The following is a 13340-nucleotide window of genomic DNA, read 5'->3' on the forward strand; positions in this document are numbered from 1 at the left end:
TACAGTTATATTGAACAAATTTTATAGAAAGTTTTTTTAGTAGTTCTGAGTAATTTTCAGAAAATTGTAACTTTGTTTTTTTTTTAATGGTTTTCATCAAGATTGCGGGAAAAAAATTGAACTGCTTTCTTAAATTAAGTTCTTTTAGTTCACAATAATTGGTAATTTTTTCATTTTTTGTCAAAAAGAAAACAATTATGGCATCACTTTTTCAGAAGGTGGGGTAGGTTTGGTCCACTCTATGTGGGGCCCGTTGGATCCAACCAAAATACCCCACATAATTTGGAAAACTTTTTTTTGCTCTTAAATCTCAATAATTATAACAATAGTCTATGGTTTTTATTTTGATTTTTAAAAAATAATTGTGTACTAATGGTGAATGCTTTTTGCTGTTTTTAAATATAGATGATTTATCAAAAAATCAATTTAATATGTTATATTGATCTTTAAACTTAATATTTTTCACTCTACACACAACAGAGAATAATGTACTTACAAAGTTTAATAGTATTTTTATCTCTAAATTTATAACATGTTGTTGAAGTTATGCGGTGCAACGTGCCCCAAAAGGCGGATCAACGTACCCCACCGGTGGGGCACGTTGGTCCACTTTACGGGGGTCTGTTAAAAAATTAATATGAAAAGAGTTTATGAATTAAACATTTCCAAAAAAGTCTTTGGTGTTGAGAAGTGTGTAATGAAACTTATTGTAGAAAATCAAACTGGTCATTAAATTTTTTGATGAGATAAAAAATGGTAAGTAAAAAAACGGACCAATGTGCCCCATCTCCCCTTACACACATATGCGAGCTAGTAGTGCTAACAGATTACCTGCAACGGATTATGTTACTTCAAAAATGTATAGAGGAATTGAGAATTTTTTAAACCTGGCCTGACCACTTGTTTATGCATGTAAGTAATAAAGATTTAAAAATAAATAACTGCAGTAGATTTAAAAATCAGTAAGGTTGGGTAGATCTTAAAATCAATAAGCAGGGGTCGATCCAGGTTTTATTTTTTGGGTCCCCCTTTTGTGAAAAAGCAAAATATTTTTGTGAATTTTCTTTATTTTTGTAAAAAAGACCTTCTCGTGATTTTTTTCTTGGAAAAGATTATATTAAAGCATTTTTAGCTGTCGTATCGTTATAGAAAAGCCCTAGACAGGTTTCAGGGGTGATTGCAAGTTCTTGAAGAATACCTGAAAGCTGTCAAGAGAAAATGCGCTGGGGGAGGGGGGAAGTAAGACCCTTAACATTTTATTCGTAATTTGACACATACATTACATTTATTGCTTTTTACAAATATACATATGCAAGGCACACTTTCTTAAGGTGAAAGTCTCACAACAGATTTCCTGTTTGCCTCTCTCAAATACTTTAAGAGCAATAAAATTGCACATGCTGCTGAACGTAATGATAACTCCTAATAAATACAATATGAACAGACTCAAAGATATCACATATTTCTTAACACAGAAGTGAAATACTCATTAAAGATTCCATGTATGTGTTTGAAAAACTAAAAAGTAATTAAAACCCAAAATAATACTGCACCAGAATTCAGCGTTTAATTTTTTGACTTTTGACGTTCTTACAGAGTAGGTATTTCGTTTAAAACTTTGCAAGTTAATGATGTTAATAAATATATAAGAAATTTTATTTGTTTGCCTCTTAACAAGGTACAGTAAACATTAAAAATGCGAAAAATTCGTTTACCATGGCCGATGTAAGGAAATTAAGATCTTCAAAACAAATAAAAATATAAAAACAGCATGTAAAATAATTTTATTTTAAGTAAAGTTATTTTAGAATTGGATTTTGAAACTCAACACAGATTAATACTAAATATATATTGCGTAATCAAAGTAAAATTTAAGATTTTCCTGAAAACAAGCTACCAATCACAAGTGTCCCTCTCCCGTCTCCCCTCTGACGCTCTCAAGCAAAAACACCTCACGCAGCAAGCAAAAAGATAAGATGGGGGAAGGTGGAAGAGGCTCCTGCGTAGATGCGTACACATTTGTGGTTAAAAAATATTGTGAAGAGGCTGCCTTTTTATAAATTTTTGTGAAGGGGCTGCTTTTACGACGCGGAATTTTGTGAATGGGGCCGCTTTTGCGATGGGGAATTTTGTGAATGGGGCCGCTTCTGCGGGGCGGAATTTTGTGAATGGGGCCGCTTTTGCCATGCGGAATTTTGTGAATGGGGCCGCTTTTGCCATGCGGAATTTTGTGAAGGGGCCGCAAAGCGGCCCCAATTTGGCGCTGGATCGACCCCTGATAAGTATTGTCGATCTAAAGAAGTAAGTAGCGTAGACCTAAAAATCAAGTTTTAATTACCGTATATACTCGTGAATTAGTCAAGAAATTTATTACAAAAAATGATGTTTAAAGTTAGGGAATGGACTTATATGTGTGGCAGAATTTCCAAAAATTTTCCCCGATTTTTTCTTAGAAAAAAACTTGATTTTTGTCCATCTCTTTTAAGCAGATGCTAAAGAAGTAAATACTTAAACATTCTGCTATGATTTTACATGGTCTGACTGTGAAATAAAGAATAAATAATCACAGTAAACGGCCTACTGCAGGAAAAGTGCGAGGATCACCGTCTTCGCGAATTTTCCCTATAGTCGCAAATTATTGCTTATTTCTTTAAAAATACGACAGCAGAAAGTTTTATTGAAATAAAGTCAAAATAAAAGCAACCAGTAAAAAAAAATCGTAACAGCAAAATCAAACCCTTTTCAGAAATCGAGATCGCAAAAGTGAGCCCTTTTGGTGCTAAAGAATAAAAATCAGACGTTTTTTAACATAAAAATGTTCATTACATTTCATTTCCCCCCTTTTCATTACATTTAAATTTAAAATTAGGGGCAAAATGCTTCGGTTTTTTCCAAAAGTAGGGACTTTACTTATAAGCGGGATTTCAATTTTTTCTCCTAAAAGTAGGGGGTCGACTTATAGGTGAGATCGACTTATATGCAAGTATATATGGTAGTCAAGTTTCGGTTATCTTGGAAGTTTTGATGCCATTGGAAGGGAGAGGGAGAAAAAATAGAAATGTCCAAATATGCATTTTGTCTTTGTTAATTTAAGTGCACATCTATCTACATTCAGTCAAACATTGCTATTTTTCTTTTTTTTGAAAATGTGAAAGATTGCAGATAATTGGAAGTTTCCAATCCATATTCCAACTATGAATCTGCCTCTCCATAATTCAGCTCTTAATAATATTCACATCCAAACTTTAGCAGATTGGCAGTTCCATTGGAATAAAAGTGAAATTGGTCGCAGAATAAAGCAGTTTAGAACATAAGCGACTACATGAAAAGTGCAAGAACTGCCAAATACCAGATTTGCAACTTTTGTGGATAGTTGATATCTTGTACTCTAGAGATCGTTAAACAAAAGCAGGGTTTCCGCCATGGTCGCATTTTTCGCAAAATGCAAAAAGACTTTCCCAATTGCGAAAATGAAGCAAGACATTTTCGCTTTTCTGCTCAAACATTTTGCTGAGTGTCAGACACACACACAAAAAAAAAAAAAAAAAAAAAAAGAGGTGGGAAGAAAGAGAGCTAAGATTTTTCAATTTTTATGAAGTTTAACAATACTTAGTCTTAATGGGGATTATGTCCCACCGATAAATGTTTTATTGTGGGAAGAGGACTTGGGCCATTTTAAGAATCAACATTGTGTTCTTTCGATGGTAAGTATCATTCTTTACTATTATTATTTCAAACTTTAAAAATTTATAGTAAGTGCTACATTTGTTGAAAAACGTTAGGTTAAATTTGAAACTCAATTATCAACTGCAAATGAAACACTTCAGGCATCTAAGAAGAAATGCAAACATATTCATTCCCCAAAAGATTTTAGCATTTTGCTAAAGCTTTTTTCCCCATTTTAGCTTTTTTGCTAAAGAACTTTTGAACTCAGCTTAAACCCTGAACAAAAGACTACTAAGTCTGCAAGAACTTAAAAAAGCAAATTTCTTTTGATATTAATTCAATACAAAAGCAACAGTTAAGTATTGTAGTCCCACAAAGGAAACCTTTACAATCAAACAGATTCACAAAAATTAACTCATTACATGCACTTTAGTAAAATGGCACATTTATTGTAATGCGTAATGGCACATTGCTTAAAAATGTTTCATACCCTTCATTTCCTTTCTTTTTAAAAAATTTTCAATTGCCGCATTGGTTTTTTTTTAGTTTTTTTCTTTCTTTTTTTTGAAGAGCTTGTGAATGTTTTTAATTTTTAATCTTTTAAATGGTCCTTTCTTTTAATATTTTTCTAATATTTACAAATTTATCCAGCATTTTGGTGCTGGTTTTTTTTTCTTTTTTTTTTCATATTTTAAGATGCATTACTATTTAATACAATTGTATCAGCAAGCAGCATTTTTTAGCAACCCAGAAAACCGGGAATTTAAGATGGTCCTGAATATCCGGATAATTAATTCTCTATTGTACTAGCAACTGGCTGCTAACTGAAAATTTGCATTTCCAGGTCAACTGCAGGATGTGTACTATTTATTGCTCTAGATCTTCTTAACAGGGTTGGCAAGGTTTTGGACGCTACAGTAAAAACCCTGGTTTTTACCGTCCTGTCCAAAACTATATTTTTAGAAAAATTATTTTTTGTGAGAAAACATCAAAAAACAGAATAAAATGCATCAAAAAAATGTTTTATATTAAACATTTATTCAGTGTGAATATTCAACTTATTTATGCAGCTGAACAGAAGTTGAATTCTTGATTTTTTTAATTTGTTTGCATGAGTTTATTTTTTTTTTTTTTTTTTTTTTGATAATTGTAATTGAATTTTCTCTTAATTTATGCATTGACGAAAAAATATTTAAAGAAATATTTTTCACTGACAACAAGTGAGAAAAACAACATTCATGTTCCATCAAAACATTTCCACTATGCTTCAAATCTCTCTTGTCTTTGCCATTACAAAAAAAAAGAAAAAAAAGCATTAATAATAATACCATAGCACAATCGATAATTGAATTAAATAACTCAAAGAAAGATACACATTTTAGACTATATTGAATTTATAAATATTAAGGAAGGGAAAAAAGGAGTCAGAAAAGTGTTCTAAAAAAGGCACTGAGCAAGCAATCCACTAATATGGAATTTAAAAGAAAATAATGTTATGAAAAAAGGGACCAAATCAAAGATTTTATGACTGAAGTTGGAAATTAATTTTTATAATTTTCCTACGTACTTGTAACTATAACATACTAATTATTATTAAACTATTTTGTTGTTTATTTTAGCTTACTTCAAAAACTTTTTACCAATAATATTATTTCCTTTATATGGTTACTAGTGGTACCCGCACAGCTTTGCCCGTGGTTGAAAATTAAAAGGTCATTCGGTTCGCCTGTATATTTACAAATAATGGATGATGAATTTCTCGCCAATTGGCTATGTTCATTCTCTCTCACATTCCACGTCATGATAATTTCGTAATTTACTTGTCCATCTTATGACAATTTTGCTCCGGAAAATGTTCTTAAAATTGAAATAAAAAAAGAACAAAATCGAATGTTTGAAAAATTGCTTCGAGGTGCAACAAACTAACTTTGTGCCAAATTTCATGAAAATTGGCCGAATGGTCTAGGCGCTATGTGTGTCACAGAGATCCTGACAGACAGAGATCCGAACAGAGGACATTCAGCTTTATTATTAGTAAAGATTTATTCATAATAATTATGTTTTAAGACAAATGTTGACAATTTAGAAAGGTTTAGAAAATTTCCCCACTTAATCAAATACCCCACTTAATCGAATAATATTTCTTGGAACCGATGATATTCGAGTAAGCGGGGCTGAAAGTATATTATAATATATTATTATTATATTATTATTATAGAACTTATTTATACAGCTGCTTTTAGTCTAGTCACGTAAAAGTTGAATTCTTCATGAAAAATGTCCATTTGTAAGCATGAGTTCCCTCCCCCCCATAATAATAACCAAATTTTTCAACATTTATGCATGTGTGCAAAAGAAAGTGTTTATAATATCATGCAATAATTGACCTAAATGCAATAAATTACAACTTTTTGTAGTTACAAAATGTATTAATATTAAGAATATTAACTAAAAAAAGAAATAGCACAAGTTTTAATTTACAGGGTTGCCAACTGCTCCGCATTTTGCGGAGTTGCTGTGGAAAAATCGTGAAACTCCGTGGCTCCGCAAAGAAGTTCTTTTGCTCCGCATTTCCCTGCCAAAGTTTTCTAGCTTAAATTTTGCTATTTCATCATAACAAGCATTTAAATATGAGAAATTAAAGATGCTTATACTCAAAGATTGAAATTGTGTGTAAAGCTGTTTTTTTAAATTAGAAATAACTATTTTTATACTAGTGCTTCAAATAATTATTAAAGCTCTAAAAAAAAATCAGATAAGTGGTTTTAGTTAATTTTATTGATTTTTATACTAAATTCCGAACTGCTCCGCAAAATTTTAAATTGCTCCTCAAAATCAGCACAGATGCTCCTCAAATTGTTTCTCCAAGGTTGGCAACCCTGTATTTAATCATCAATTTATTGTTCTTTAATGTATGATTCAAAAATTAATTTTTTGTTAAAAGATCATGTAAAACTTATTTGCAAAAACCATTTTAAAATATTATTATTATTTTTTTTTTTACACCTAAATATTGCACATTTAATTACATTCCTTTGAGTTATAAATGGAACTGAAAGTTGTTTTGGTGGTGTAGTAAATTTCCTTTCATAATTCTACCAACTGTTACATAAGGAAGTTTTCATGTAATAGAGTTATTGGCCTTTTTTTTTGGGGGGGGGGGGGGTGAAATATTTTTTAAAAGAACAGTTTGGAGAAAAATATTATTAAATACTTATTAATTAATCCTCTATAATATTTATATTTATTCATTGCGAATATCACATTAAATACGAATTGATTAGTTTACATTTCTTTAACTTTAGCATTCTTTTGAACAATTTAAGACAGTTTTGGACACTTTTAGACAGTTTATGGCAGTTTTGGATGGTAAAAACCACTTGTCCTGCTCTAAACCAGTTTCGGGCAGTCCAAAACCCAACCCTGCTTCTTAAACATCAAAACAGAGTTTGTATGCGACGATTTTCTATCTACATCAACTTCTTGGTGAAGGAAATCAGTTTTTTTTTAAATCTCCTACTCTCTAGGGTTAAATGAAAATAGGATTTCATTTGCTGACAAACAGTCCCTATGTTGAAATTTTGAAATGAATTTTTTTAGGTTACCTTAATACTGTTTGTAAACATTCTTTCAATTTAAAAAGCTGTCTTCAGAATGATCTATCTTAATTTTAAAGCAGTATTTTTGCTCCCTCTTTGAATTTATTATATTGATATTTGTCTTGAAATTTTAATTCGTGAAAAGGTCCTTAATTCAAGACTTTTTCTAATTGCAAAAATGATATTTTCAATAAATATTTTAGTGTTCCATTTGATGAATGTTTGGGTACATATTTTTATTTCAGGCTCACAAGTGCTAATTGAAGTGCAAAAGAATCTATTGTAAGAAGCTATCTGAAGAGGGAATTCTTTTTATTTTGGAATTCATTCATAAAGAGCTTCAAAAACTCGCAGGCTGGCGACAATTCAAGGGGAAATACGGGTGGGTCCTAGCCACCAGGCTCGCCTGCCAGAATATAAACCCAACATTAGGCCCCACGAAATGCCAGAAAAGTGTGAAGTACTTGAAGAATTGAGATGGTCTCCTGGTGTTCCTGATTGTGACCTCATGATGTATCTTCGTGCAGCAAGGTATTCATTTAGTTATAAGAAATGTAATGTACTTGACTATTTTAAAACTATTTGCTACACCTGGCAGCTTTTTTGGAGACTACTTTTCTTATTACAAGCTGCTAAACCTTTTTTTAGCAGCGGAACTCAGTGGGAACCCTGCGAATGGGATCGCCCCCCAGAATTTTACCAATCACCCCTCCCCCTCCACCTTCCCAACCCAAAAAAAAATGTGACCTCCTATTAAAGAGATTAAAATCCTTTTAAAATAACATCTCTGAAAATTTTAATGGTATAGTCTATCTTATGATCCCTTCCTTTCTATAGGCACCACTGCTTTAGTTTTTATTATTTAATTAAGTTGCTGGCACATTTAATTATCAAGATGTCTGATGGCTTTTCTGTATGCAGTGCTTTGCACGGTTTACCTCAAAAATAAAAGTTAGGTTAAGTAATGTGTTGTGTCTTCAACAACAATTAGGCTTAAATTTAAAAGAAAAATAATTAAATTTCCCGTTAAAGTAATGATTCTTAAATATCATTAATGGCAAATCTAAAAGTCAGGAATAAATTAAATGCAACCCTCCAAAATACAACTTAAGACACCCCTGCTGTGGCCATTATTATTAGAATGAATTCCTGGAATATTTATTCACCCAATGACCGATGGTTACACTCGTTTTTCAGATATTATATTTATGTAATATGCTTATATTATGCAGCATTTATATCCTTTGCCCCTCCCCCTGCCATAAAATGTTGAATTGACTAGCCTAAATATATTGATATATCAAAACTATCGGTACCTGGAGAGCAATAGTAAAATTCTGATATCACCCAGCACTAATTGTAATGCAATTTTCCTCTTTCATATTTGTGCACTTTTTAAATGTTAAGTTTTGTGGGCATTTTTCAAGCTGAAAATGAACCTTTCTCTTTAACAAACAATAAAATTTCTTAAAAAAGGAGCATGGCAGCTTTTGCTGGTATGTGTGATGGAGGCTCTGCAGAAGATGGTTGTGTTGCTGCCTCACGTGATGATACAACAATTAATGCATTGGACTTGGTATGTTCAAATATATTTTTTAAATGTAACAAAATGTGTATCTAATGCTAATGCTGTTTAGTTATTTTGTTTTGATTATTTTTTATGTTAGTTACATGAAAGCAGTTATGACACAGGAAAAGCACTACAAGCTCTGGTGAAAAATCCAATTCCACCAGGCATTGAAAAAAAATGGGTTGAAGAGGAACAGGTAAATTCAATAATCGTCATTATCTTCCACTTAACAGAAGTTTTCATACTTATACCAATATTACAACTTTGCATTTTTTTTCCCTTATGCCATTAAATCTTTATTTCGCTTTGACGCTAAAACTTCTGCCGAAAAGTAGAGTTACTACACTTAAGAACATACGAAATTTGTAAATCAAAATGCACATTGCCATTGCTAGCCTGCTTTCTTGTATAGAAAGTGTTAAAGGAAACTTAAAGATTCGTAAAAATATTAGTAAAAACATAAAAAAAGGTCATTATAAAAACTTTCACATTTCTGTAAAAATCAATTTAATTAGTCTGGGCTACCGAGTGAGTGGGGGGAGGGGAAAAAGAGAGCTAGGGGGATTTTAGTCTTGAGCAGAGGTTGGGTGGTGTCCTTAGTGTTAGTATTTTGCCCCTGGTCTTGGTTAAACTTTAAGGGTTAGTTATTTTTGGCTAATACCCTTGATACCTCAGTTACAGAGTAACAAGAATTTTGCTCTGTAGAATGTGCAATAATTTATCGGATTGTATCTATAAATTTTATTTCCCGTAAAAAAAAAAATAAATAAATAAATCAGAATGAAAAAAGTTAAAGGTTAAAAAACAGTAAAGTTAATGAACCAAACGTAACAGAACTTACACAAACCAGAAAGCTTGTAAATTTGAATGTAAAAGAACAGTTGAGAACCAATTAGGGTAACTCCAAGTAAGGTTATAAAAGTAACAACTAAATGAAGCAATGCATTAAATGACTTAGAAACTCTTTGCTGGTTGTTTAGTATTTAAAAATAATCTGAATTAATTGAAAATGAATATGAGCAAGTGCTAGTATTCATTATTCACCTATAATTTTTAAAGTAACAGGGTTGCCATGGCGACTAAAGCTACTACAGTGAAATTCCGTTACAACGAATGCCAATACAATGAAATAAATTTTCAGTCAAGAGTTAATTTCCAACACATTGCTGAATTCCATTACAACGAAAATCTCCCATAGACTTAACATTGTACCAAACAAGTACTTCTGATTTTCTCGTTAAATCCGGGCTCTTTATAAACAAGTTTGACTGTAAAAAAATTAGTGTTTAAAAGTACGAAAATAAAATGTATAAATTCAAGATTGTAAATGTATCATATTCTTATTTTTGTACAGTAATTTTTTTTTTTTTTTTTTTGGTAAAGGTTATAATTGTCTTTTGCGAACAATATTTTTGTAGAGATTTAGAGTTCTCAATATAGCCATTTTTGCAAAAGGTTCATTTCCTCTTGTACAACTTTTGTTAACTGCTGTTTATATTTTGAATGAATGTCAGTAAAATTATGCTCTTTAGTTTCTTGTAGCCTTATTTCATTCCTTTTTTGAAAGCAGGCACTTAACTTCCATGCGATCTCGAAATGTTGTAAATGCAATGATTAGTGATAACAATGCCAGTATTTTGAGCAATTTTGCAATTTCGTAATAGAGTGAAACCTGTGTAAGTTGACCACTTGCGGTGCTGTCCTTTGGTGGTCAGCTTAGACAGGTGGTCAACTTATGGAGGGGGTAATGACTTTTTTTTGTTTTGTTATTTCTTGCACCATGTATTCATTTTTTGATTGAGTGACACTTACTCTTTCTGTTTAACTCACTTTCATTGTTTAGTATCACTTTGAAACAATATTTTAAAATGTTATTCAAATATTTTTAGAGATTATTTCCCCAGAATGACGTATAATGTCATACTCATTTGATATTAATAGTTCCTAAAAATTCATAGCTTTTCAAAAATTGCAAATTTTTCTCATATACATTTATAACCCCATGATGATCTACTTTTCAACAAAATAACTCCTTGTTGAATTTGGCGCACTTTTTAGACACTAGTTTTAGAAATTCCATATGTGTCAGCTAATTTTCTCTAGCTTTCTCCCTTTTCAATTAGTTTTAATATTTCATACTTTTTATCAATCTGAAGTTCAACTAACTTTCTTTTTGAAGCCATTTTATGTAAAACTATAACACAAAGAGCAACAAGCTGACTCTCACAGTTCAAAAAAGCAGTTGAGAATGAAAATGTCGTATCTCTTAATCCAATGCAAGTAACTTTACTCTTTAGCACAATTCCATTGTTGTCACAAAATTTTACAACTGGAAAAAAATACTTTGTACTTTTCTATTGACACATGTTTTCATAAAGAAAAACAAGTTTGGGGAATAAAAGGGTTCTTAATAGTTTTCCCATGTGGTTAAACTCAAAAGGAGGTTTAGTTATGCTACTGTTTCATTTAGTTAGTAAAACGCTGGTCTGGTATCAAAAATGTTCTTGGAAAGCTATAAAAAAATAATAAAATAAAACAATTTGCTAAGTAAAATTTTAAAAAATAAACCAAGTGGTCAACTTACAAAGGGTTTTTTACAATGCTCCAAACCAAATTTGGTGTTCATTAGTGGTCAAGATAGACAGGTGGTCAAGATAGAGAGGTGGTCAAGTTACAGAGGTTTTCCTTTATTATATAACATAGGACTAATTCCGTTCCTGACTAAAGCGGTCAACATAGACAGGTGGTCAACTTACAAAGGTGGTCAACTTTACAGGTTTTACTGTACCAGTTTTTGGTGGGGTAAAATACCGTTATTTTTGGTATTAGCCGAAAATATTAAATACTAGTAGTTTCAGTTTAAGAATTTTGGATAAATTAATTAAATATCTGCTTATACTTTTAATGTACGTTTCTTTTTCCATGATACAGAAGGGCAATTCCATGAAAAGTGAAACCAGTAGGTCAAAATTTCATATTGCAGTTATTTTGCTATATTATACATCATTGTAAAACTTGAAATGTGTATTTTCAGTATATTGCAATGGTTTTTAATAAAAATTAAATAATATTTTTTTTCCTAGTTGGAAGTATGATAGTCGGGTCTTCAAAACAATCAGAAAAAAATATCCCATTTTCAAATGCTTATTTCTAATAGCAAGATAAAAATAAACAAAATTAATTACAGTACAGCTTAAACTATTAACATAATACTATAATGACATGCATTTATTTTAATTTTTTTACAAAATAAAATTAGGCAATTTAAATTTTAAAAAAATGAAGTTCAATGTTATGTCCGTAACAAAAATTTAGCAAAAGTTGTCGTTACTTCCTAAAAAATCAAAATTAAAATAAATCCTTTTTTGTCCTTTTAGCAATTCATCAGAGTAATTGTTTACCATAGTTTAAAACATTAGAATTTCTTTAGTTTTTAAAAAAAATGGCGTTACAGACGTAACATTTTTTGTTACGGACATAGCAAAAAGCAGTACGTTACGTCCGTAACGCATGTAATATTTCCAATTAAAAAGAAACAAAGTACAGGATGGGCAATGAAAATATAGGGTATGACATGTAATATGATATAACAAAACTTCTGATACTGTGATTTTCAAAATTTTATAAATATTAGTGGATATTTAATTTTATTTTTTGAAATTATTGAAATACACATCGTTGCCTCAGAGCAACATTAAGACATCTAATCCTAGGAATAACACTAAGATATCCTATTGTTGCTCTGAGGTGTTTCTCTCAAGGTAAGATTTTTTGTCCTCCAAATCATGCAATAAATTCAATTGTTGTTAATAATTCTAGATTAGCAATTAATGCTTAATAATATGCATAAAAATATTCTACAGAGTTCCTTAATTTCTCAAACTTTGCTTCATCAATGCACTATGACACAAAAAAATAGTATTCTCCAAGTAGATTTTCGTGGAAATTACTTGATCATTTAACACGATGAAATCCAAAGCATTTTGTGCGTAATTTTCATTAATAAAGTTTTTTTTCAAAAAAATTTATATTACAGATATTAATTATAGTTTTTCTCTTCAAACTTAAAATCATTCTGAAAGCACAGCCAAATTGATATTACTTCTTATTTCAAAACTGACTTAGAGATAAGAATTTGTCCTGTTTAATAGTTTAAACCAAAGTTACTGAGTTACTTTTTATTCTTATTTACTCTCCTCAAAAAAATAATATTTAGATTACTGTTTCATTGATGCGTTGAATATTTTATAGTTTTAAAACTTAAATTAAAAAGCATAATTAGATTAGAGTTAAAAGTACTAAATATTAAACTAGCTACATCTGATCCTCAGATAAAGCACATCTAGTTTTGAAGCAAGATTTAGATTACTTAGGCAAATATTGGCCAAAATGCATTTTCCGATGTCAGTTTCGACTGTTTTTTTCCACCTTTGGCAAAAAGGTGCCAATTCTATTAAAGAGCGATCAAAATCAAAGGGAACTGTTAAACTTTAAAAGAAATTTGG

At 30.8% G+C, this 13340-nt stretch overlaps 1 protein-coding gene across 1 annotated transcript in view; it reads left to right on the plus strand.

Moving 5' to 3' along the window:
• The window catches only part of LOC129233572 (arginine-glutamic acid dipeptide repeats protein-like), a 57484-nt gene that overhangs the window by 5576 nt on the left and 38568 nt on the right, over window positions 1–13340 (plus strand). The window contains 3 exon segments of the mRNA XM_054867583.1: window positions 7511–7796; window positions 8742–8841; window positions 8933–9031. Of these exon segments, the coding sequence (XP_054723558.1) occupies window positions 7708–7796; window positions 8742–8841; window positions 8933–9031 (288 nt within the window). The 5' untranslated portion in view covers window positions 7511–7707.

Source organism: Uloborus diversus, unplaced genomic scaffold (genome assembly GCF_026930045.1).
Source record: "Uloborus diversus isolate 005 unplaced genomic scaffold, Udiv.v.3.1 scaffold_537, whole genome shotgun sequence".
NCBI classification, from domain to species: domain Eukaryota; kingdom Metazoa; phylum Arthropoda; class Arachnida; order Araneae; family Uloboridae; genus Uloborus; species Uloborus diversus.